This window comes from Gadus chalcogrammus, chromosome 4 (assembly GCF_026213295.1).
Source record: "Gadus chalcogrammus isolate NIFS_2021 chromosome 4, NIFS_Gcha_1.0, whole genome shotgun sequence".
NCBI lineage: Eukaryota > Metazoa > Chordata > Actinopteri > Gadiformes > Gadidae > Gadus > Gadus chalcogrammus.
The window spans coordinates 10,109,745-10,135,120 of record NC_079415.1 but is presented as its reverse complement, the minus strand read 5'-3'; the positions used below and the strand labels follow the sequence as shown (position 1 = coordinate 10,135,120).

Genomic DNA, 25,376 nt, shown 5'->3' with positions numbered 1-25,376 from the left:
ATGATGAGCGAGTTTGAGATTTCAGTAAAAAAAATCAAACAAAAGAAAGAAATGCTACGATGAGCAAAAAAAGCCAAAATGTGGTAAAGAGTAAAAACCCCGTTAAGAATGGCCCCATGTTGCATTGAACCTCTATGCCTCATCTGGATAGTTAAATATTTAGGAACATATATCAAGATATTTAGCAGCCCACATCACTGAAAATCACTAAGGTCTTTGGGTGTGGGGAGGCTTGCCAACTGACTGCGGAGTGACAGTGTGCGGAGGGAGTCGGGGGGGTTGGAGGGCGGTAAAGTACCACATCTTCAGGTTTTTAGTTAAAAAAAAAAAAAAAAAAAAAAAAAAAGAAGACGCTTCTGTTTCAAAGCAACGTAAACCTTCCCCTCCTCAAAGTGTGAGCAGTGATCAGGGACTCCAGTGAACGTAAACGTGTCCGGTCTCTCGCTACCTAAGAGCAGGGGCCTTGGTCGGCCCGGCAGGACTTGTACAAAGACGGTCTTAAAGGTGACATATTACACCACCAGGTGTGAGTGGGATTAGCCGTTACAAGCCGTTTTGAAAATCTGCCCTTTCTGACATCACAAGTGGGGGTGTCCACCTAGATGTATGACGGATAGATGAGCAACGTTTGCGACAGTGCACTGGGTAGACTGGTAGACTGATCTATCCAGCACACATCTAGGTGGACACGCCCACTTGTGATGTCAGAAGAGGCAGACTTTCTCAACGGATTGTAATGGCTGATCACACTGGCTGGTATAATATGTCACCGTTAAGGATCGTTAACGGTTCTTATGACGCGGTTTCCCTCCGGCAAACCGTGACAGAGCGGAGTAAGGAATGCCGTGCGGTATAGGGTGGTCAGTGCAATGCTCATAAATACATTAGATAGGACAATTTTTCAGGGGGCTGCCAGATTGGATTACAGGAGTGTTAAAAAAAAACACGAGGAACGTAAGTCTGAATGGGTTCATAACATACAAAAACAAAAACCCAACATTCAGGATCATTGTAAATGACCACTACAGTGTATATGCTGGCAGCATTAGCATTAGTTCAGTGCTGGGCCACATTGAAGCAATTTCTACATTAAGCCATTGAATTATCTGACACACACACGGTGTTGGGTGTGTGTGTGTCAGACAATTATTGATTAGGTCATCATTTATTTTTCTTAAAAAAAAAAAAAGGAAATCCTCCAAATACCTTACAAGTCTCTCCGTATAGTTGCCCCCGATCTATGGCTTGCAGTAACCATGCAATCTGTGCCCCCTGTCCATAACTCATTATAAAAAAACCTAATAATAAACGCATCACTTGGTTGACAAATGTCAATTCAATTGAGCGTCCGTTCTGTTGTCAAGGTGATAGGTGATGTGTGATGAGTAATAAACTAACGGGGTAGGATAGTGTAGTTTGAACCCCAGCCGGAGCAAGAGGTCTAACCTATAGCCTCACTTACCGGCACCTTAAAGACTGTTACAACAAAATGTCAAAACAACAATGAAGAAATATAAATATAAATGGTGGTTTTAGGCCCATTTGTAGTGACTGTGAATGCTTCTACAGCCAACTGTTCACTACAGTAACAATGATTAGGAGGGTGGCTCGTGTTGGGACTCGTTAAGTGTGGTCGAGTTGGAATGAGTTTGTTGGAATGGGTTTGTTGGCTGAAAACGATGTTGTGTACATCATGTGTTGGCGTGGCCGTTCAGAATGCATGGTAACGCAGGCCGTGAACTGAGCCAGAGTTTGCTGGTTTCATCCCAACCCAAGCAGTACGGTGACCATTTCAACTCAAAACCTTTCATATCTCTTTAAGACAATTTAATGTTACAGGTGCATAAGAACATCTAGGAGATTGAAAATAAAAAGCACATTAAATATCAATAAATTAACGATAAAAAAAAAAAAGTAAACAAAAACGTCACCAGTGAAGTCGATCTCGTACAATGCAACATCTTCGCTTTCCGCAACCGGTAATTCGGATAAAACTAAAAATAGAAAAAACTGGTACAGTAGTAGTATGCACTTTGAGGACCATCGCAGCAGCTCAGTAGGCCATAGTGGGGAGTCCCGTCCCGAAGGTTCGAGTCAGTGACAGGGAAATGCAGAAGCAGTGACTAAAGCATGCGACGGAATCCACCGAGGTCAAACACGTTCCTATGGATCACCAGTAGTTCACGGTACTCCCAGCATTTACATTACGGGAAATCGAACCTTTGAAGGATAAACAACCCCAAAAATAAAAATAAAATATAAAATTATATCCAGTTGGAGCGCTTTATTTTTTTTGTCGTCGTCATATTTTTCCAAACCATCGATCGCTCCACAAGACTACGCACGATAGTTCAAGTACATGTTTTCACTCTTTCGAGAACAAAAGTTGGTCCCCGGATCCATCTCATTTCACAGTCTATGAACCAATCAGAAAAGAGGAGCTACCCACAGAAGAACTCACAGATAAATCACATCGGAGAAGCTCAGCACGCCCTCCCGCCCACGAAGATTACAAACAAAAGTAGTGTATCATATATAGACTATATCTTTAAAATATCAAAATATCTACTTTTGGTCCTCTGTACAAACATGATTTTGAAGCAGGGGTGAGGGGGACGACACAGGGGAGAGAGAGAAGAAGAAGGAGGAAAGGGAAGTGTGGCAAAGGTGTGAAAAAGTGATAGAAAAGCGGTGTACAGTATAGTTTCTGTATGGCGAGGTGTGTGTGTGTGTGTGTGTGTGTGTGTGTGTGTGTGTGTGTGTGTGTGTGTGTGTGTGTGTGTGTGTGTGTGTGTGTGTGTGTGTGTGTGTGTGTGTGTGTGTGTGTGTGTGTGTGTCAGGCGTTGGGGGGGGGGGGGGGGGGGGGGGAGGGCAAAGGGCTGGCACCACTGGTTTGAGGTAGGGTGACTGATGGATCAACATACACACAGACACACATGCGCACAGAAGAATCAAAACAAAACATAAAAAAATTAACTCAGGCACATATAGCTGCACACGGGAAACAAACGCACACACACACTCACAAACATTCGGGTACAATCACACGTCCACCCCCCCCTAGTGGGGCCCGCTGCAAGGGGCATGCCAGGCGCGGGACCGGGCAAGGCGAGGGACAAAAGAGCCCACGATCGAGAGCGAAACTAAACATCACGTCCAAAACGAAAAAAAATAGACCACAATCGACGGGCCTTTTCCCTACGTGAGCCCTGCCTGCCTACCCTGGAGTCCAGGCCGATGACGGCCAGCCACCTGAGGGGGGAGAGGGGGGCGAGGGGAGGGGAGAGAGGGGACCGGACAGCCGCGCCCACGAAGAACAGCTGCATTGGAGGAGGATTAAGGCACTATGATAAAGCCGAGGTACATAAAATCCCTGACATTCCTTCTGCTCTGCGACATGGCACCGTGGGACAGACAACAGCTATATAGAGATAGATATATGTATATATATGTGTACGGTGGCCCGGAGGGGCCGGGGGAAAGGGTGAAAAGCAAAGCTACCCCTTGGTTTAGTGGGTTTGTTTGTTTGTGTTTGTTTGTTTGTTTGTTTGTTGTTGTTTTTTTTTTTGGTCCATCTTTAACTCAGGAAATCTCAATGGGAAAGGAACTGCAATGATACGAGGAACGGAAAAATATATACTTGTTGCTGAATGCATTTAACGAGAAGAACAAAAAATAAAAAGTGTAAAAGAGCCATCTATAATAATAACGCATTAAGGTTCCAAAAATAAAAAGAAGAAGAAAGATTGGGTCAAGGAAGGGGTCGCGCCGACCACATCTCTCTGTATATATACACTAGTAGTAGCAGCACACAGTACAGTATATCTCTTCTGGCTTACCTTCTGGGTGTGTGCGTGTGCTTGCATGTGTGTGTGCGTTAGCGTGCCTGTGTGTGATTGTGCCTGTGTGTGTGTGCGTGGCTCTCCTCTAGGCAGTGCTGGGTTGATATAGACAGCTTAACAGACCAAACTAAAGGGAGGGAAACTAATGAAGAGAACAAGGCCCATGAGCCTATTTCTCATACAGCGCTGTTCAAAAGTAACTGGATCTGTGAGCAACACACAAAACAAAGATGACACAGGCCCTTCAAATGTTTCTTATTCGATGATTGGAATGTATCGCAATAATAATGGCAATCAGGGGGTTGGATGCAGATTATTTCTTTCAATAAATTAAAAACATTTTCTTTCTTTTTTTTTACGAAAATAATACAGAAAGATAGCACCGTGAGATTTTCAGTCCTCAACTACATTCTGAAACCACACACACACACGCACATACACACACACACACACACACACACACACGCACACACACACACACACACACACAACGTGAGATATAGTCTGGTCAATCAATTGACTTTGCTGATCTGGGACCTGTGACTTGGATTTGAGCTCTAAGACATCAGTAGTATACATGGTGTTTTTTAGATTTTTTTGAAGTTCCCTTTTTTTTTGTTTTTTTGAACTGTACATCCTGTCCGAAAGTCCGGGGACGAAACCAGTCAAATGGCCAAACCACAGGCCCAAATCTCACAGGTGAAATGTATTCTTCATTATACAAACGACCCCCCCCACCCCCCCGCTGTCTACATTACTCTCCACAGCAGCACATATTTGCACACACTAACGATACCGACGGCGACATTTTGTGGCCCCCAAAGTATCAGGATCTCAACACATCTCCACTCTGCAGGCTTGATGAGCAGGGAGTGTCAACGGCAACAAGTGCAAGACACGGATACGACTAAGAAGCCAAACACCCGAGAAAGAAAAGACCAAAACAAAAACAACAACAACAACACAGGAAGAAGAAATGTGGATTGTAAAAGCGTAAAAAAAAAGAGAGAAAAAAAAAAAAAGAGTGACTAGGAGAGAGGCCTCTCACATAGAGAAGTAGCCAGGGGTCCTCTCACAGAGTACGTGCTAGGAGCTCGTCACCTAGAGAAGTCACCTCACGCCCTCACACAGAGAGTAGTAGCCAGGGGCCCTTCAGACAGAGAGTAGTAGCCAGGGGCCCCTCACACATAAAGAAGTAACCAGGGGCCCTTCAGACAGAAAGAAGTAGCCAGGCGCCCCTTCCCACATAAAGAAGTAACCAGTGGCCCCTTCACTCAGAGAGAAGTAACTTGGGGGTACTTGGGGGGGGGGGGGGGGGGGGGGGGGGGGCCTGTGGCCCCTCACACAGAGAAGTAGGTGTTGCCCGTGGTGTCGCAGTGGCGTATGGTGGGCGTGCCGGAGGCCGGCGTGAGGATGTGCTCGGCGTGGTCCGGCAGGGGCTGGGGCAGCGAGTGGAGCACGCCGGGCTGGACCACGCCCACCACCGGGTGCCCGCCGTCCTCGGCCCCGCCCACCTGGATCACCTGGATCACCTCGTGGGCCGGCCGCAGCCGCTTGGCCAGTGGCGTGAGAGGCTCGTCGGGGTCGTCCTCGGGGTCGCTGTCCAGCTCGCTGACCTCGTCTGGAGGGGGGGGGGGGGGGGGGGGGGGCGACAGACGGGTGAGACGCTTGTGATACAACCCAGGGTGGGATCTGTCGATATTATTGATATCTGTTTTCTTTGCGTTTCCAATATTGTTATTTACTATGCGTTAGTTTTCCCCACAGTTGAGAAGGATGTTGTGAAGAAATAGACTTCTATTTCCACGTCATAACATTTGCTATAACTGATTTATTTAATATACGACACGATTACCACACGTTTTTTTTCTTCTTCTTTACAAAGAATGGTTTCAGTAGACTGTCATGCAAATTCTAAAAGGAAAAGACGAATGAAATTGGAAGACTACTGACCGATGAGCCACGTACCTTTGTCCACGTTGGACAGAGACAGTGCATTAAGGCTGGCAAACTGCAACAAATACAAAAGAGAGACAAGCAAAGAATTAGAACAGTTCTATTCAACCCAACTCCTCTTTAACCCACATAAACAGAATTTCGTAGATGGACAATTTTATGATTAAAAATACCATTTGCTAATGAGATTTATTTAAAGGGCAACATTTCTTGTTTTAACAGTAAATATGACAATATTGACAAAACAATTTAAATCTACTCAGAAAAGCGGTTGAACCTTTACAAAACGTTTCATAAACGTTTTCGATTTAACCTAATTTTACCAGGAAAGCCTTTTGCGCTTAAAAATCGATATGGCAAAAGTGCCCCGGCAAAGAAAGCCCAGCACAACAGGTCCCACACACGTCCGACACACCACAAAGAACCAGAGACAAAGTGAAACACAAACAGAGTGCGGAGCACGACAATCACATTCAAAGAGCTTCGGCTGGGAAAAGCGCGTTCTGAGAACCGTCTCATTAACCAACGATCAGAAAGCCCCACAAAGGGGAACACGTTGGCAGGCAGGAGGGGCTGGGGGCAACAGGGGGACCCCTACCTCGCCCATGACGCCGATGGCCGTCTCGCCGGTGGCGCGGGCCACGCGATGCTCCACCAGGTAGAACATGTACTCGTCGTACAGCAGGCGGATGAGGTGGAAGGAGCCGAAGCTGGCCGCGCTGCGCAGGGTCAGGTCCCGGATCACCATGGAGCTGGGGGGGGGGGGCGGGGGGAGGTTAGGCATGAGGCTGGAGGTCACAGCGCGTGGGAGTGTGCAGCGTTGAACGTACTGACAGATGTGAGATAGCGCAAGCGATTCATTATCAGCGATTCATTACGAAAGTATCAGCAATTCATTAGGGAAGTATAAAAAAATCATTAAGAGAAGGTGAGGAAGCCATAAAGATAGTAGGAGCTATTAATTAATTAAGGAAGGTTAAGAAGCCATTAAGAAAGTATGAGCAATTCATTAAGTAAGGTTAAGAAGCAATAAAGATAGTAGGAGCAATTCATTAAGGAAGTTCATGAACAGAAAATAGGCATTAGTAAGACTGTAGAGTGAGTGTATGAGTGCGTGTGAGCAAGTAAGGAAGTAAGAATAGACGTGTAAATAAAAAAATAGAATAGAAGAACCGATCAATCAGAGTAAAAGGTCAACAACATGTGAAACACATAAAAATAAGAAGGAAATAAAACAAGAAGGAAAAAAACGAATGACGGAAAATCGAATTCATTTTCAGATAATAAAAGTGCCCCCGGTCTCCCCCACCTGTAGAAGGACCAGTTGAGCAGGAACTGGCGCGCGGCCTTGGGGAAGCTGGTGCGGTGGTCGTAGGGCTCCAGCGCCTGGGTCACCACGTTGTCCAGCCAGGTGGCCCACTGCTCCAGGGAGCTGTGCTGCTGCAGCGTGGCCTTGAAGTCCTGCTCCAGCCGCTGCACCACGCCCTCCTCGCACTTGCACACCCACGAGGCCTGCTCCTGTGGAGCCACGGGGGGGGGGGGGGGGGGGAGGAGAAGGGCGTTGAGGGATTGAGGCAGGAGCAACATCATGGAGAGTGCATCGTCGGTACGACCGTCTGGTCTTCCTCTTAAAGCTTTCTATTACGAAAAACTAATAAAAATGCAGATATTAACCGATCGTATGAAGTCACGTGACGATTAAGTCTCGGCCGGTGATCGCATAAGATTAGATTCTGGCATTCACATAATAGGCCCTTATTAGAAAGATATTACAATCGCTCTACGGGGAATCACCATGGGAATATAGGAGGACTGCTTCGTACGCGTTGACGTCAAACAGTCCCACTTTTGCACAAATGCTTTGCAGCCGAAGCACTACTTTCTCAGGAAATAGCCGAGCACGAATTCTAAATAAATTCTTTCATTTAGAATTAAACTCAGGGAAATAGAACGCTTAGAAGCTCGATAAACAATCAACTATGAAAAAGGACCAGATATTCCAGTACAAGGGGAACCTTGCACCACACAACAACAACAACAACAACAACAACAACAACAACAACGGAGCCTCAGACCTGCACGTTGGCGAAGTCCACGCGGTTGAGGTCGCTGAGCATCTGGTCGATCTGCGACGTGTTCTGCAGCACGGCCCGCGCCGCCTGCGCCAGGTGGTTCAGGGACGTGTAGCGACGCAGCGTCTGAGCAAAGGCACTTACAGCAGCAACCTGGCCCAGAGACAGGGGGGTCAGTAGTAGTAGTTGGCCTTCCTGACTTTTTGTCCATTGATGAACAACAGATTATTTTGGTTGTCATTAAACACAAACAGAAGGTTTTCAGGAATTGCCGAAGCGTTTTCTACACACCCAACTTCCAACTTCAAATTGAATTCCTGATCGATAAAGAATCCTTCCCTCCATCCCTCCCAGTACCATGAGTACTGACGTGTGATAACCGTGCCGCGTGTGTACACCCCGTACCTTGGTCTGAACCATTCTCTGCGGAGCGGCGTTCATGGCATTGTTGAGCCATCCTTCCAGGCTTTTAGCAAAGTTGCGGATGGCTTGAGTCAAGGCACCTGGCGGGACCGACGGCCAAACGAACACAAGCAACACCAAAAGATCAGCGGCCGTTAGAAACACACCCAGGGTGGAGCAACATTCAGCGTGTGTGTGTGTGTGTGTGTGTGTGTGTGTGTGTGTGTGTGTGTGTGTGTGTGTGTGTGTGTGTGTGTGTGTGTGTGTGTGTGTGTGTGTGTGTGTGTGTGTGTGTGTGTGTGTGTGTGTGTGTGTGTGTGTGTGTGTGTGTGTGTGTGTGTGTGCGCGGGGGCTGGGGTCTTACTGGGAATGGGTCTGAGGACGTCGGGGATGAGGATCTCCACCACGGCCTGGTACATCAGGTAGTCGCAGGTGCTCATCCACTTGACCACCGTCTCCGTGGCGCACAGTGCCAGCAGCTGCGCCCGCGGCAGCCTCTCCTCGATCTCGCTCACACCGCTGCGGCCGGGGAATACAGGAGAGGAATAAACAGAATGAAGGCGAGTGACACCCCGTCGTCACACACACACACACACACACACACACACACACACACACACACACACACACACACACACACACACACACACACACACACACACACACACACACACACACACACACACACACACACACACACACACACACACACACACACACACTCATTTGTAAACACAATCCATTGTTAAATACCCATGTTGAGAACTGACCTATTTTCCGTTATGGTGGCGCCCTCTACAGTGTCAGAAGGGGAATAGCGCCAGAACGTCTGCCACAGCTTCTCGATCAGACTGAACTGCAGGTTGATGACCACGTCCAGGATTGCCTAAACACACACACACACAGACCAAAACAAAAAAAGTAAACAAAAAGGCCGAAAATAACGCTGCGGTGCCAAATTACGCAGCGTCCGGGGTTCAAAGCAAAGGGACTCACCTCACAGTGCTCTCTATAAAGGGACTCCAGAGTTTTGATGTCTTCTAAGCTGTAGTGGTCGCTCTCCCCCAGATCCAACTCCACAAACTCGGGCAGCGCTCGTGACGGGTCTGTCATGCGGACACAATGGAACAGAGCCAAGCTTTATTTGGAGTATTCTGAATCATTTGTTGCTATACAACGGTCCGTGTTACCATGGCGATTACCATGCTTGTTTGGCTCGTGAGGTGTATGCGGGATCCTGTAGTATGCGGAGGAGCGCGGAGCTTTGATTGCCGACTGAGAGAAAGACGTTTGTTTGTTGCTACATGTTTCAGTCAACGCAAGTTGCGAGATTTGATGCAATGCAAATTCTACAAGATGTAACGCGGCAGTTGGATGACGTGCCAAGAATATACATTCAGTAAACATGACAGGGTTCCCATTAAATATAACTGGCGTTTGGTATATCCGTGTGTTTCAAATGCTTCTCAAGCAGTAGAGACTGCTCTACTTGCAGAGATTCTACAATAGTGGAGAAAGTGGCACAGAATTCAAATGGTGGTGGCGAGAATTTGTGTCAAGTCCAACCATCTGTCTGTTCAGCTACATTCAGAGAGACACACACACACACACACACACACACACACACACACACACACACACACACACACACACACACACACACACACACACACACACACACACACACACACACACACACACACACACACACACGTTAAGTGTGGGCACTGCTCACAAGTCTTTTGTGTAAAAGAAAAACAATCACAGGCTGCCGTGTCGCGTCGTGTCAAGGGCTGACCGGGCTCCGCGGGGATCAGTCAGCCCGTCACATTCGATCGCCAACGGTTTCGGTTTTACGAGCGCTAAAGTGACGGTGCGAATCCCACGGCTTGTCAAGCCGCCTCGACGCCCTTGTTGCTGGTGGTGGGAGTGCGGTGAGCTACAAGCCGGTGTTGGCCAGCATCGTGAACGCAGCGAGGGAGTTCAGTGGAAGAGAGCGCCGCTAGCAGTGGAGACTCAGTCCTCGCAGTACAGAGAGGCTGAGAGAGGGTCATGGGATTGTAGTGTTAACCCGGTTCACGGCAATAACATTTTCCCTTCTCATACTTCCTATTAGCAGGCTAGGCCGGATACCAGTCCCCAGAGCAGGATGATACAACAATAACAAAAAGGTATTCATAACAACAACAACAATCTCTCTCTCGCTGTTAAACCCATGTTGCTGAAGCGCTTATCGCTCCCTCTGAAGCATGTGCAGAAGTCTCTCTCTCTCTCTCTCTCTGTCTCTCTCTTGCCATAAACGTATATCGAAGCCCGTTCCAGACGTTTCGTCGTGGGAAGAGAACGCTTGGAAACAGGGTTACGGTACAGTACGTAAACCCTGACTATCACTGCTACACATTAAACACCTACGGCCACACTAGAACTCCCTCCGTATGTCTGAACAATAAACGGAAGGTGTACTGTACAGACCTTAAAAAAACAAAAACAAATCCCCCCCCACGAACCGATTACGTAGCAGAGACACAGCCTTCGAACTAGCCGTTTTAATTTTAGATAGGAACACACAGGGATCCATGAGAGCGCCTGGAACCGGAACAACAACAGGACGATAATCAATATGGATGGGACCCATTTTTCTACAAAGAAGCGCAGGAAAAGAGGTGGAGGTGTCTGACTGACCCAGGAACTCCTGGTGGTGTTGATTCTGAGCGATGTCCGCCTGCTCCGTGGCGCTGGTGGGGTGCTGCGCCCCGGCCGCGTAGCCGTCGGCCGACACCCCGTCCACCCTCTGCACCGGCTTGAACCTGAGGGGGGTGGACACACACACACACACACACACACACACACACACACACACACACACACACACACACACACACACACACACACACACACACACACACACACACACACACACACACACACACAGACACAGAGTCAGCCTGGGCCGTCCCGCGGGTCAGGGCACAGAGGGGGCATAGGGTTAGGGCGGAGAGAGGGGGGACGGGGGGACGGTACCTCTGCCTCTGCTGGACGGGCTGCTGGCGGAGGGCCTGCATGAACTGCATGTCGTCCTGCAGTCTGTTGAGCGGCGAGTCGGGCTTGACCCGGATGCCGTAGTAGTGGTACTTTGAGTTCCCCCTGGAAAGGTAACAGGACCCCCGAGTCATGAGCAGGACCAAGGCGGAGGGATAGTGGGGTGGCGGTAGGCCGTTTGGGCTCGGGAAAGGTGGGAACGTCCTGGTTTAGGTTACCGCTGCTTGGTTTACCAGGCATAGTGAGGCGCCTATTGTGGGGGGCTCTATCCAAGTCCAGTTACATTTTCATATAATCCAAAGGCTTGCCTTTTTTATTTTATTTTATAAATTAAATACGATTTGTTCTATCCATTTGACAAAAATTCATAATTTCATTACATGGGGGCAAGATTTTTATATTTACATGCATTATACATTTATGTATATATGCCGTAACAGACCTGTAATAAGCCTGTCCAATCATCTCACTTGGCCCGAATGATTGGATAGCCTCTATGTCTGTCTCCCTCCCTGCCCGGCTAGCTGCGCGCACTCAGTCCACATGAGCGGGTCCTTCCACCAGACTGGGCAGAGCCATTACCAACGCTAGCGAGCTAATTAAGTGTTTTGGGGGAGTGGCTTCCCAGGGAAGCCTGAAGGGAGGGGCGGGATTTGCTTTCCGGTTGGGTAACTTTAAAAACAGGGCTTACTCTGGCTGCTAGTTATTTGCTTTGGTAGAATAAACAAAGCAAACATAAATAAATAAATAAATAAATAAACATGCTAAAACAGATAAACTCTGATGAGGGGGCGGGGCCTCTTCCGGGTCACCTGGTGCCGAGGCGTCGCGTGCGGAGCCCCGTGAAGATGGAGCGGATGAGCTTGCCGAAGGAGGCGGCGTTGACGGGGTCCAGCTTCTGCTCCTGGCAGTGGCGCACGTAGTGGTTGTAGAGGGTGGAGCGCGGCAGACTCACGCCCTCCGCCGTCTCGTAGTTGTCCAGCAGCCACTGCAGCTGTTTATACGAGAGAGAGAGAGAGAGAGAGAGAGAGAGAGAGAGAGAGAGAGAGAGAGAGAGAGAGAGAGAGAGAGAGAGAGAGAGAGAGAGAGAGAGAGAGAGAGAGAGAGAGAGAGAGAGGAGAGAGAGAGAGAGAGAGAGAGAGAGAGAGAGAGAGAGAGAGAGAGAGAGAGAGAGAGAGAGAGAGAGAGAGAGAGAGAGAGAGAGAGAGAGAGAGAGACCCCGCTTCAATTAACCAGATCAATTCATTGAGCGTGTCCGACTTCTATCCGACAGAGAGTTAAAGATTGGCGCCAGTCGAAAGCAACGACTCAAATTAAATAGTCAAATAAGAATAAAAGAAGCCGGGTACTAAATAAAAAGTCACCAGGGCGAAAAAAAGCAGCAGAAACACCAACCGAATGGAAACGGCGCGCTAAACATAGGTAAGGGAGGCCCGCAGGCTTACAGCTGCTCAGGTGTAGGGGACGGGACGGGTTAACACTTAGCCCTATGGAGTGGAACCGTGAGAGCTAGAAGGCAAGGTTATTTCCAACACGTCTAACTGGCTCAATGACTATTCCCCCTCTACACTGCCCAACACCCAACGCCCGGGTACAGCCGATCCAGTACCCGGAGTGGCTAACTGGGAAACCTGAGGTGGTGGGATCTGCCTTTTGTTGTAACCCTGGTTTAATACTGAGTAGGGCTGAACGATTAATCCAATTCAAACCGACATTGTGATGTAACAGAACGCAATTTGCATATTGCAAAGGCTGCGATTAATGTATATATTTTTTATCTGTTACTGTTACTGACTGGAGATCAGTAAGATTCATATTTATTTTTCTTTTACAATTCAGTAGTTAAAAAATATGTTATAAAATAAATTCATGAATCAATTCATCTCAACACATAGGCCTGGCCTAAAGGAAAGAGCAGTTTATACGTTGATTGCTTCCAATGTTGGAACTTAAAAAGGGGATTATCGCAAACTAAATCGCAATATTTGTGGAAATAATCGCAATTAAATTATTTCCCCTAATCGTTCAGCCCTAATACGGAATGCTGCAATAAAAAGGGGGTTGAGAACTACGGTTTCTCCAAGCATGTACACAGCCCTGTTTGGATTTTTTTTCCGTGCAGCTTTAGGAATGCGATTGATGGCGACTTACATGGCTGTTGAGCAGCGAGCTTCTCTGACTGGATAAACCCTCAGTCTTTTGGAGCGTCTCAATCGCCATTTCAATCTGATTGAGCAAGAAGCACAGAACACACACACACACACACACACACACAGACACACAAAATAAACAAACACGACTCAAATAAAGTAAACCATGCAATCACTTTAGTATGACAGGTGAACCAAAAATAGAAGCAAAACCCTGCAGGATAGAATAGCGCCAAACCCAAGCACCTCCACCCAAATGTAGTGGCAGAAAACCCTGCAGAAGATACTAAGGAAAATATGGTGAAAGCAGCAAGAGGCACATTGGTCTCAACATTCGCCTGGTCTCAACGAAAATGCATATCCGCAAATTCTGAAAAAAACACAACTGTATTAACATCACAGTCACAACATAAATGCAAGAGTCACAACAAATTCAAACTCTGTCAGAGTGTGAACATGTGTTGGCGCTCAACATCACCGTATGTTGTGGCTTTTGCATTTGTGGTGAGGCTTTTGCATAGCTTCTTTTCCCACATTAAAGCGTTTCAGATCTGCAGTTTGTTCAACCCGCCTGGGTCTTTGTGCGTCAAAAATGTGTAAACAAGTGCATCACGAAATGCCTCGATCTAAAAGCTAAATCTAATCCAATCAACATGCGAAAAGTAACGTTTTGGTTTGCCACCGTCGCCTCAAAATAGACGCGGCTTTTGATTGAATTGCTATTCTGGGTTTCTTAACACACCTATATACCTATTAGGTATGATTACGGCTGCTGCCACAATCACAGAAGCCAATTCCCTGCGTTCAGCAGCATTAACATAAAGACCCGAACACTGCTCAGCGGGTTGAACTTTGACAGCTGCGTTTCACAGACAATGCAGCCTTTAATATAGTCTCAAAGAATGTCCTTTGCATTCACTCTCAGGACCCAGCCACGGGATATTCAAATTAACGACGATAACATAACAACAGAAGGCCGTGCTCCTACGATTGGAGACGGCAATTAAGATGAATCCGCGGCACGAGTGCGGCAGAGAGACCTAATGGACGAGGCCTTACCCTCCGCCTCCGCTGCTATTATAACTAAAAGGGGATGCATTAGAGGAAGGTCTTTAATGTCCAAATAATGATTATGCAAACAGGAAGAACGAAAGAAAGGGCTGGGTCCGATAGGGACCCTGGAGAAGGGCCCCGGGGCGAGGAGGGTAGGGAGAGATAAGGGTGCTTTTGACACCGACGTGACAGCTAATCAAACAGAGAACAGCCTGGATGTTATAGCGGGAGGGGAGGGAACAGGCGTTGGGACACGTAGGCCCGCTCTGCCCTACATCGGATCCACTCACACCCTCCAAACCCGACATACAAAGCTGTGCACCATGGGTGATCGGGCCTTTTCTGCTGCTGCCCCTAGACTATGGAACGCCCTCCCTGACCACCTGAGGGCTCCACAGACTACAGCTCTTTTTAAACGGAACCTCAAAACCCATCTCTTTAAAAGAGCATTTAGCTAAACTTTCTTTGAGGTTCCCCCTTTTTAATAGTTTTTTTGGTATTTTTTTTCTCTGAAGCACTTTGAGATTCTTGAATATAAAGTGCATTATAAATACAATTTATTATTATTATTATTATTATTATTATTACATGAGGGGTAGGCTGAGCCCGCGCAGTGGGACTTCATGTTTGTGACAAAAGAGTGCTGAGGTTCTACACTGGATGCACAATGAACCAAGTTTCTTCAGCACTCCGAAGAGTAGTGGAGGCGATAGAGGAAACAGGGCTGCACCTCCCAATTATTTTCATAGTCGGTTAATCGTTTAGTCTATGAAATCTCATTAATAATAGAAAATGCCATGGCAAGTTAACAGAGTCTAATTGATGTCTTAAATGGGCTGTCAAGGTCTGGTCGGTTGGTTGGTATGGACTTGATCGAATAAATCGCTGGTGTTACTTTCATAAGGCTAAAAGCTCTTCTTAATTCATTATTTGAAGGGGCAGGAGGGACAAATTTCGATCAATCCGTTAACATTTTGAGAGATGGGCTTATTTTTTTTAGAAATAACATTAATTATGAATGAAAATATTATTGACAGATTCTTTAAATTTTTTTATTCTCATTTTGTTCCCCGTCGACCAATCGATTGGTCTTGGAGTTGGCGGACGAATATTTGATTTAGTTGACCTCAAACCAACTTTAATGCCCTTTCTTTATCTGACAATAGCCAAGAAAAACTGAACTATTCCTTTTTAATGCTCCATGAGCCAAATATTTGAATGGAAGAGTTCAACATTAAGCAGGAAATGTTTGTCATTTGTACTTTATCAAGGACTTTAGCGATTCATCGATTATCAAAATTTGTTATGATCGATATTCTGGCGGTCACCTCAATGATTCATTTACTTCTTGTTGCAGCCCCAGCAAGAAGTCAACAATAATATAATACTGATAACAATCATGATAATAATTATGATGATAACATTGCTACTAAGGATAGTAACAATGACCATAATGATGAAAATGATCATAATCATATCAAAAACATTAACAATAATCATGACGATATTCACGATGACGATAATGACGATGAAGATGATAATGACGATAAGGATAGTAAAAAAAAGGGGTGTCCATACACTCACAGTGGCCGGGGAGGCCCGGGTGGCCTGGCCCGAGGCGTGGGGGGCGCTGGTGTCTATGAGGTATGCGCCGGAGCTGCCGTCGATCACCTGCCCCCCGGCCAGGCCCATGCCCATCACCCCGTTCCCCCCGCCGCCGCCGCCGCCCCGCCCGCCGCCCCCGCCATCGCCGTTGTTGTTGTTGTTGTTGTTGGTCATGCCGTGCGACGCGCCCACCACCACGCTGGGCACCTGCGACGAGCCCGCCTGCGTGTCGAAGTAGCTGCCGCCGCTGTTCTGGCTGTACAGCTGGGGCTCCGTGTAGGTGTAGGTCCTTCTGGTCGGGAACAGGAGGGCCGCCCGTTAGTGGGGTCGGGTCGGGAAGGGGGGGGGATGGGGGTGCGGGGGTTGCTCTACGGAGGGCCGGGGGGCGGGAAAGGCGGGAGAGGGCGCGCCGCTTTTGTTTGTAATTACGCAACCGTGTTATCTTCACGAAAAGGTGCAGTGTGTATGATGTGGGAAGGTGAGGGTGATGTTAGGTTGCAGACTGCACCCAGCCGAGTCCCCCCCCCCCCCCCCTCGAAACCTGCCCTTTCCAAAGTCATCGGAGAAGCTACAGTGGCCTGTACTGGCCGGTAAGGTGCATGCGTCTTCTTCAGTGAGTATAAAATCAAGAATCGATCAAGGAACCTCATCACTTGACACTTGGCTAAGTCTCAGGTGATGAGGTTTCTTGATAAGAGTTATAAATTGTATTTATTCAGAAACTTTTTCTGTAAAACTATAGGTCATAGCTTATAAGTAAGATAGCTATAAAAAGCGTTTGTCCTTTCCGGGCTAATGTAGAAACATGGCGGGCTCCTTGGAAGAGCAACCACTCCCTGTGAAGATATAAAGGGCTCACTTCAAGGTGCCAAAAACACGACGAATCATGGATTATGATAGAGATAGATATATATATATATAAAATCTAGCCCCGAAGTAATGAAAATTATGAGTTTTGTGTAAAATAGATTAAACACATTGTATTTAATTTATAAATGTAATATATTCTTTTTAATTAAAAACGCCACCCATTGGATTATATGACTACCTCAATATAAAGCCAAACATTCTGCCAATAACCACTGTGACCCATGGACTACGCTAGAGCTGCACACAATAGGTACCTTACTAAGCCTGGCAAACCGAGCAGCTGACAGTGAAGTCCCTTGAAAAAGAGGCCGTCTAAGAGCAAAGGGACCACTAACGGCTCACACTTGTCAAGCATTAAGTGAGCGAGTGTGTACAAACCCCACTTTCTAAGAGGCTCAGGGGAGGCTGGTTGTGGCTACCGCACTCCACTGATACTTCTGGTCATCATCAGGTGACCGAGCACAGTCACAACACTGAAACCCACTTCCCCCTGCTAACCCCCCCCCCCCCCCCCCAAAAAAAAACACACACACACACACACACACACACACACACACACACACACACACACACACACACACACACACACACACACACACACACACACACACACACACACACACACACACATACACATCCACATCCTCTCTCTCTCCCTCTCTGATGCACACTCCACCCATGTCATGTGCATGTGGCATGAACGGGGAAGTCATCAGGAATCCAGCAGTCCGCCATGTTTTAACAGAGCCTCTGGGGGGGGGGGGGGCACAGAGACCGGGTCGAACAGCAGAACCCTTAAAGGGCGGAGCTAAGCCTCGTTTCCTTTTCACCCAGTTTTGAAATCATCTTCAATAAGACTTTATTGCAGACGATCAAAACGAAATGTTCAAAGACAAACAAATCTGCACGCGAGGGCTTCTCTCAGATCACAACGCGTCTTTGCCTCGCTTCCCACCACAAAGGCAGCATGAGCATCCCTCTGATTGGCCGGAGATTAAGGAGCCGCCGTTAGGCCCGCGGCCATGTTTCGGAAAAAATCAATTGCCGCCTGGCCGAGCGCAGACCAACAGGACGGTCTCAAGCGGCTCCAGAGGAGGGGGGAGCGCTGGGGGCGTGGGCGTGGGCGGGAGAGAGTGACTCACATGGTTCCATTGGTGTAGATGCCACTGGTCTCTTCTACGTACTGCACCTGCGCAGGGTAAACGTGCTGCACCTGCTGGACAGTCTGGGCCTGTGGAAACGGACCGAACAACAACAACAAAACAAGACAAAAACAAAAAAGGAGGGCAAGCGTTTAGGGACTGAAGTTAGCAAGGCAAGCACACAAGGCGAAAAAAAACACACGATACCTCGATAATAACACTTGTCAAATGCCCGGAAAAATTCTTTTTACTTTTTCTTACATGTCTGAATGTGTTCAGGAGTCCCGTGTGGTGTCGTATCATAACGTCTTGTGCACTGCGCCTATGTGTTTAGATGTGCGCCGCACTGTCCGTGAAATGAGTTTCCTCTTTGGGGGAGGGCAATAAACGACTATCCATCCCATCTGTTTACTGACCTGTATTTACCTACTTGTACTCAACTCACCCGCTCGCATTCTCCCTTACTCCCTATTGACTTTAAAACCTTTTTCTTTTTCCACACACACACACACACACACACAGGGGCCGGCATTACCTGCTGGCTGGAGGCGGTAGGCTGGCCAGGCACGGTGGTCTGTAGAGGGACGGTGGAGGTTGAGCCAGTACCGGCCTCAGGGGTCTGCATGGCGCCTAAACAAAGAGCCAAACACACCGTTTTAGATGCTCGGGGCCGAGAGAGCACTCAGAGAGAGCCGCGGGTCCACACCTAGGGGGGTGGAAAGTGTGGCTGTTGACACCCGTCACAAAAAAGCAAATAAAGACGTTGGTATTCTGATAAGCGTGTGCTGAATGCTAACCAGAGCTAGCCGCTGGTGTGGCGTCTCCGTCTGTGGCGCTCACGCATCCGACGCATGCTGCTGCTGCCGTCTCCGCACACACACCCGGCCGCCATAAAAGTTAATGTTTAACAAGTCGCCTAATTGCTGCCATTCTCGGAGCACGGCGGCTCACGTTACAGTGTTCACCCGAATAATACAAATAAAAAGCTAGTTTCCCCCATTCAAATTTCAGACTCAAGCGCTACAAACAACCACCCTTGTTTAAAGCAACCATTACTAGAGTTGTGTGCATCAGCGTGTTGCTCCGAGGGGGATCTACCTTTCACACACACATTCAGGGTAAATGAAGAAGCCAGTGTTGCGTTTCTCCCTGCTAAACACATTAACACGTAGAGCCCTGTATCGATGAGTATGCCCACCGCAACCACGGACGGCGCCTCTAACATTGTGGACTTTATCGGGAGTATGGCCTGCCGAACGTTCCTGATCCGTACCAGGTAAGCGCCCTGACACACACACACACACACACACACACACACACACACACACACACACACACACACACACACACACACACACACACACACACACACACACACACACACACACACACACACACACACACACACACACACACACACACACACTTTCCATGCCCAAGCCTCTCTTGGTTAATTAAGAGCGGTCTCCTAACTGCAGCAGGCTCTCCCTGGGGACTGCTCCGTCCCTCTAAGCCCTGCGTATCATGCAGGTGCCTGGTGTATTTTTTTTTCCTGTGCAGGCCTGAGATTTGTTTATTATTATTCTTCCATCTCCTTGTTATAAAAGGTGTCCTTCAGAAGAAAAAAAAAAGGCCGGGACTTCATCTTCTGTGTGTGTATGTGTGGGCGTACATACGTGTGTGCTGTTCATTTAAATCTTTGAAAAGAGTAACCTTAATAATCAACAGGTAACACAAGGCAACAGGTCTACCGCTACGCGGAGCGACCACGGCGGGTATGGTCTTTAAGCGAGAGCGACAAGACGCAGGTTTAAGAATCATGGCAAAATATATACACACACAAGGACAAATACACCACACACACCGCCCACACACAATGGTCTAAGATGTATTCCCTTTACTCGTTATTCATAACGAGGCCGCTTATCCGAAAAAATCCACGTGGTTTCGGCTGCGTTTTTTGGTGCAAACAAAATAAATTATTCAGCACAAAAAAACCTAATATCTAATATCGCCAGTAAACATTAAATGCCCGGGAGACGCAGGGAGACAAAGCAGTGCGTCAAGCAACAACAGTTGAGGCACATCCTCCTTCCCAAAACAACTCGAAACACAGAAAGGTGGAGACTTTGATCCCCCCCAAAAAAACGCAACAATACGTCTTCGGAACATGGAGCCAAATCAAATCACGGAAATCAAGGTTAAAAAGAAATGCCCAGTCGCAATCCAACCCAGTGGTTCGCACACACACACACACACACACACACACACACACACACACACACACACACACACACACACACACACACACACACACACACACACACACACACACACACACACACACACACACACACACACACACCCCTTCTGCCTCCCCATTCAACCGTTCCCTTGTGGCCCACTTAAACGCTGTGCTCCAATGACCAAGTGCAAGCCCTACAAAGACACACAGGAAAAGAAAGAGAGAAAAAAAAAAAAAAATACAGCCCGACTGTGGAGGGCAACGTCTTGCCCAGAATTTCCCTTTTTTTGCGTTTCTTGCCAACATCACAAACGCACAAAGAGTCCCAAGATTAAATGTGCTCCGACAAGACAGCTTATTCGCCGAATGAGTTAGGGGTTGTTCCTGCGCCCAAAGGCCAACCCTAGATGTGGATTTTAAACTAAACCAGAACAAGGAAAAAAGGTTCTAAAAAGGACATGAACGGTCAGGGGGCAGGTTGGAAATAAACAGAAGGTCACAAAGATTGGTTGTTTCAGAAGGGACTGAACAGCGTGATCTGTTTTAGTTCTGGCCTTTAGATTTTTGCCGCTGGTCATGAATTAAAATTGGACGATACTTATAATAAAAATAATGCTACAACTTATATTTGCTTATTACCACATCATTCTTATTCATTTGTTAACGTGATGCCGGTATGAGTTTAGTACATCAGGAGCACAGAGGGTTCTGTCGAATATCAGTTCTGCTCATCATGGGAAATGAATAGTCCGGCAAAAAAGAAATAATCCGTTTTTTCCCCATCGTCAATCATGTGTTACGAATGGCGGGCCGGGAGAACCGAATGAACCACGTTGTATTCCGCTAAGCCAGGAAAACGGATCCCTGAATATTGAGTTAATCGGCCCCCTTTCCTGGTGATTGGAAATGCAACAGGAGCCAGGCGGCAGGTGGCACAGTACTACACCTGCCCTACCTGACTGCAGGTAGGACGAAACCCGAGCTGATCACTAGCAGGTCTGCCTGTAACTGTGTGTGTGTGTGTGTGTGTGTGTGTGTGTGTGTGTGTGTGTGTGTGTGTGTGTGTGTGTGTGTGTGTGTGTGTGTAACAGCAGGGGGGGATCATAGGGGTATAAACACAGCTTGGACAAACACATTGATGTTCTATGGAGTACATGAAGATGGGCAAAATTAGAGAACGTTAACTATATAGATATATTTAGTACCAGACGTTTCAGCATAATGGTGGCACCAACTACATCACCCAATAACTATATCATAATAACAAATGTATTTCTGTAGTTTCAGTCTTCTATATGCAAAGAAGCAGCTAAACAAGTCAAGCTTTAATTTGGAGTAGAGACAGAAAGTGGAAGTATGGGCATGGCTAAAATAAAGGATAAAGGATTAATTACCTATAGTTGAATAAACTACATGCTTCACACTATACTGGCATCTACTATGACATAGGCAACACGTAGGCTAGTTATAAACAGTATCTTTATTGTAAAAAAGAAAGAACATTTCACACAGCGCCTTATACACCTGTGCTCTTACAGATGTTTGATGGTCAAAGAAAAGAGTCAAAGCTATTTTATTTCCCTCCAGATGGCAGACAGTAAGTGGAAGGTAAATTATGATTACGATTTATTTATTCTTAAATTGAATTACTCTTGATCCAGTCCAATTCTCTTGTCTTGCTACGCTAGCTTCCGAAATCACATCATTGTTTTAATGATGGTGGTATTTCTAAAACCACTAAGCTAATGGCACGAGAAAGCGATATTATCTGTAAGCAATTTGGAAGTACAAGATTTATCAGGTTCCACTTAACAGATAATGGCATGCCTTTTCATTCAATCAACCCACTTGTATTACTTTTTAGATTGAAAATGAATAGCGCAATTTAAAAGACGAAGAATTAAAGAGAAGGTATGCACAACTGCTTAATCCCCACCTGCCCGCCCCCTCCCCCTGCACACACACCTGTTTTCTTTCCTATTGGGAATCAGTGGCTTCAGCTGCACACAAGACCCCATGGACTAAAGACTAATTATGATCATGCAACATGAGGACACTGCAGGCTGTGACATTTCAAGCAACGTCTCATCCAACCAACACTGCACACCTTCATGTTGTCACCGAGGTATCCAAAAATATACATCCCCAAGCAATACAGGACCGTACAGCCCGTATGTAATAAAGGCATGCCCTTTACAACGTAATAGCAATATCACTTTAATTTAATATAACAATATGCACAATTAAGTTGCATACATTTTTTTTGTTGTTGCGTGAAATCACGTTTTATGTCGGTCTCTTTAAAATGCATCGCCATCCCATCATTCAGTCACCCGCTCAAGAATGCGTTCCCTCTCTCTCACACACTCGCATCACTTTCATTCAATCCAGCCTTTACCTGTGTTTGTCCCTATTCAATCGGTTAAACAATATCGCAAAACACAATATTTCAAACGTAAGGAAGTAAGCAGGGCAGGTGCTTATTCATTGCCAGCCTGATACAAGGAAGCGTTAGCTTCTGATAGCGATCTAATGCCACAAAGAGTAGATAGAAATCGCTAGCTAGCAAGCTATCCCGTTTCCCCCAAGACAAAAGGGAAAGTAGAGTCTTGGCTGTTCCCAATAGCAGTGCATGTACGCGAAGACTGGCTAAACCCCACTTTATTGAGCTATTCCACGTTAGTAAGTTCGTCAAACCAATAGGATATACCCCAATAGCACCAACACGGGTGTGATTATCACGGTAACATAGGTGATCCACGAGACACCCAACATCCATTCTAAGAAAAGAGCGTTAGCTAGCAACCTAGCAACAGACACCTGCTCCTCCAGCTGACCAGCTAGCTTCATGATTAGCATGGACCTGTACCCTCTGCAAGCATCTTTCAGTTTTACACCATTTATTACGCAGGCATACGTACAAAACGATACATAGCTCTAAATAGGCATAATGTGTTGTAGCGGGGTAGATTGCAAGCGAATCGGACTTGTTACAACTGTAGTAATCTAGTCCCACGTCAGCTAGCGGGCTTGTTACAAAGAAACACCCTAGCTAGCAAACTAACCATTAATTCAGCCCACCTCGATTCAACATGCAAACTAAACTTACAGCATTTACATCAACTACACAGGAAGACCAACTTTAATAATGAAAGGGCCTGAAAACGCGTAAGAGGTTGCAATAAAATATGATTCAAACCTGGGCTGAGGACTGGTTGATGATGATGAGGATGGTGGAGGAGGTGGTAATGATGGAGCGAGCGGTTGTTGTTGTTGGTGGGTTACAGTCGCCAGGACTACGGTGACTATGGCCCTGCCTCACTGGGCAACAGTTGCTATAAAACTCACTGGGCACGCGCAGCATCACTTGCTTACTGCTGATTGGGTGGTGAGGGCTCACAGGATCTTTTACAGGTAGATGTGGTTAATGTTAACATTTGGATGAGATGTCAGTCGTTCTCACGGAAGATATCAGTACCTCTAACAGTTCGGGGAGGAACACACATTAATATTTGGTGCATGATAATGTATCAATCTGACTCTTCATAAATATATAAATACACAGTATTTATCTGAGCACTTCTGTATCTTCTGTATAGTAGGATCATAGTAAAATCATCAGGCTTACAGTATTTTTCTTATTTTTAATTGTAGCTTCTTTCTAGATGTACTAGAAAGCTTATATGTTTATTTCTTAAATAGATCAGGCAAATGGTAGTTATTTATTGCAGGACTAAGCTTCATAAAAGTCAAACCATTAGTGCTGAATGTAGACCTCGATGAATCATCCATTGTTTGAGCTAATGTCCATCGTCTATTGATTGTTGATTCATGAATGTCAATCAAATATGTCTGAATTCCGTAAACAAAACAAGCCCAATTTTATCAATCCAGAAAGCACACAGAGAGCACAACAGGCTTAAGCCTATCAACCTAATATACATTCTGTTCAGGGTGAAACCTATGGAGGTAGGGTTTTCCTCAGAAAAAACTTTTGTTACCAGCCACACACACACACACACACACACACACACACACACACACACACACACACACACACACACACACACACACACACACACACACACACACACACACACACACACACACACACACACACACACACACACACACACACATTGGTGTATGCTTTTAATACATTCGTATTATTCTTATCAACATCTTCTTTGATAAAATTGACAATTTTACCTTGTTATTAAGACACTGAACAAATCAAATAATTTACTTGATAGTGTTTGATATTGATAACAATACGATTTGTCTTTGAGCTGATTGATATCCCAGTCTTTCTGAACCGTGTTTACAAAGGCTCTTCCAGGCCGGCCTCTATCCTTCATTGCTCACACACACACACACACACACACACACACACACACACACACACACACACACACACACACACACACACACACACACACACACACACACACACACACACACACACACACACACACACACACACACACACACACACACAGCAATAATAAGGGGCTATAACCATATCTTCACCATGTATGTCTATATCTGCATTCCTTCTTGTGTATTTCTGTCAATTTCTTTTGAAAGTTCACACCTGACCAGTATCCCTCAAATATTCCCAGATCCAGATAAACCCAGTTGCCACATCATCCGACATGCTGATCCACCACGGTTCTGATTGCCTCCCAATGATTTATATATTTCTCTGCAGGATTCCAATGGATTTCTCTGGGGTCCCATGGAGAGAGATTCCCCATGTGCAACATCTCTCCACGCCAACCATTCTGTCTCTATATGTCCAGCTCGGTCTCTTGTAGGGATATCAACACTGAACTCCTACCCGATCAACACACTCTTCTGTGTATCACATGCAAGATGCCTACCTTTTAGATCCACTATAAAGACAGACGGCAGGAGAATATTGTGTGCATCTCAAAGGGATTGAAGGAAAAGGAAAAGCTAAGCTCCAGAGACAGTTTATGGTGATGAATGGGTCACTA

General features: G+C 46.5%; 1 protein-coding gene across 2 annotated transcripts; it reads right to left on the bottom strand.

Moving 5' to 3' along the window:
• Window positions 1-5,171: 5,171 nt before the first annotated feature.
• rfx3 (regulatory factor X, 3 (influences HLA class II expression)) lies at window positions 5,172-23,688 on the bottom strand. 2 transcript variants are annotated; one of them, XM_056589471.1, is made up of 17 exons: window positions 23,576-23,688; window positions 18,667-18,761; window positions 18,132-18,220; window positions 16,093-16,411; window positions 13,463-13,537; window positions 12,124-12,305; window positions 11,294-11,416; window positions 10,955-11,079; window positions 9,269-9,378; window positions 9,043-9,158; window positions 8,637-8,791; window positions 8,276-8,373; window positions 7,874-8,023; window positions 7,108-7,316; window positions 6,397-6,550; window positions 5,796-5,853; window positions 5,172-5,463 (listed from the first exon to the last, which is right to left on the bottom strand). In XM_056589471.1, exons 2-17 carry the CDS (start codon window positions 18,754-18,756, stop codon window positions 5,183-5,185), a joined length of 2,334 nt encoding a protein of 777 aa, XP_056445446.1. In that variant the 5' UTR covers window positions 18,757-18,761; window positions 23,576-23,688; the 3' UTR covers window positions 5,172-5,182. The 2 variants fall into 2 exon arrangements, with proteins under 2 accessions (XP_056445446.1, XP_056445447.1); XM_056589472.1 differs by having other exon boundaries at window positions 16,099-16,411.
• Between the last annotated feature and the right edge of the window lie 1,688 nt (window positions 23,689-25,376).

What these genes read in the sequence shown, in the direction of transcription:
- rfx3 (XM_056589471.1), bottom strand. Translation starts at nt 18,756, where the DNA reads ATGCAGACCCCTGAGGCCGGTACTGGCTCAACCTCCACCGTCCCTCTA. An exon ending in GCTCGCTGCTCAACAGCCAT is followed by an intron (nt 12,306 to 13,462) that starts GTAAGTCGCCAT and finishes TCGTATAAACAG; the next exon opens with CTGCAGTGGCTGCTGGACAA. An exon ending in TTTATAGAGAGCACTGTGAG is followed by an intron (nt 9,159 to 9,268) that starts GTGAGTCCCTTT and finishes GTGTGTGTTTAG; the next exon opens with GCAATCCTGGACGTGGTCAT.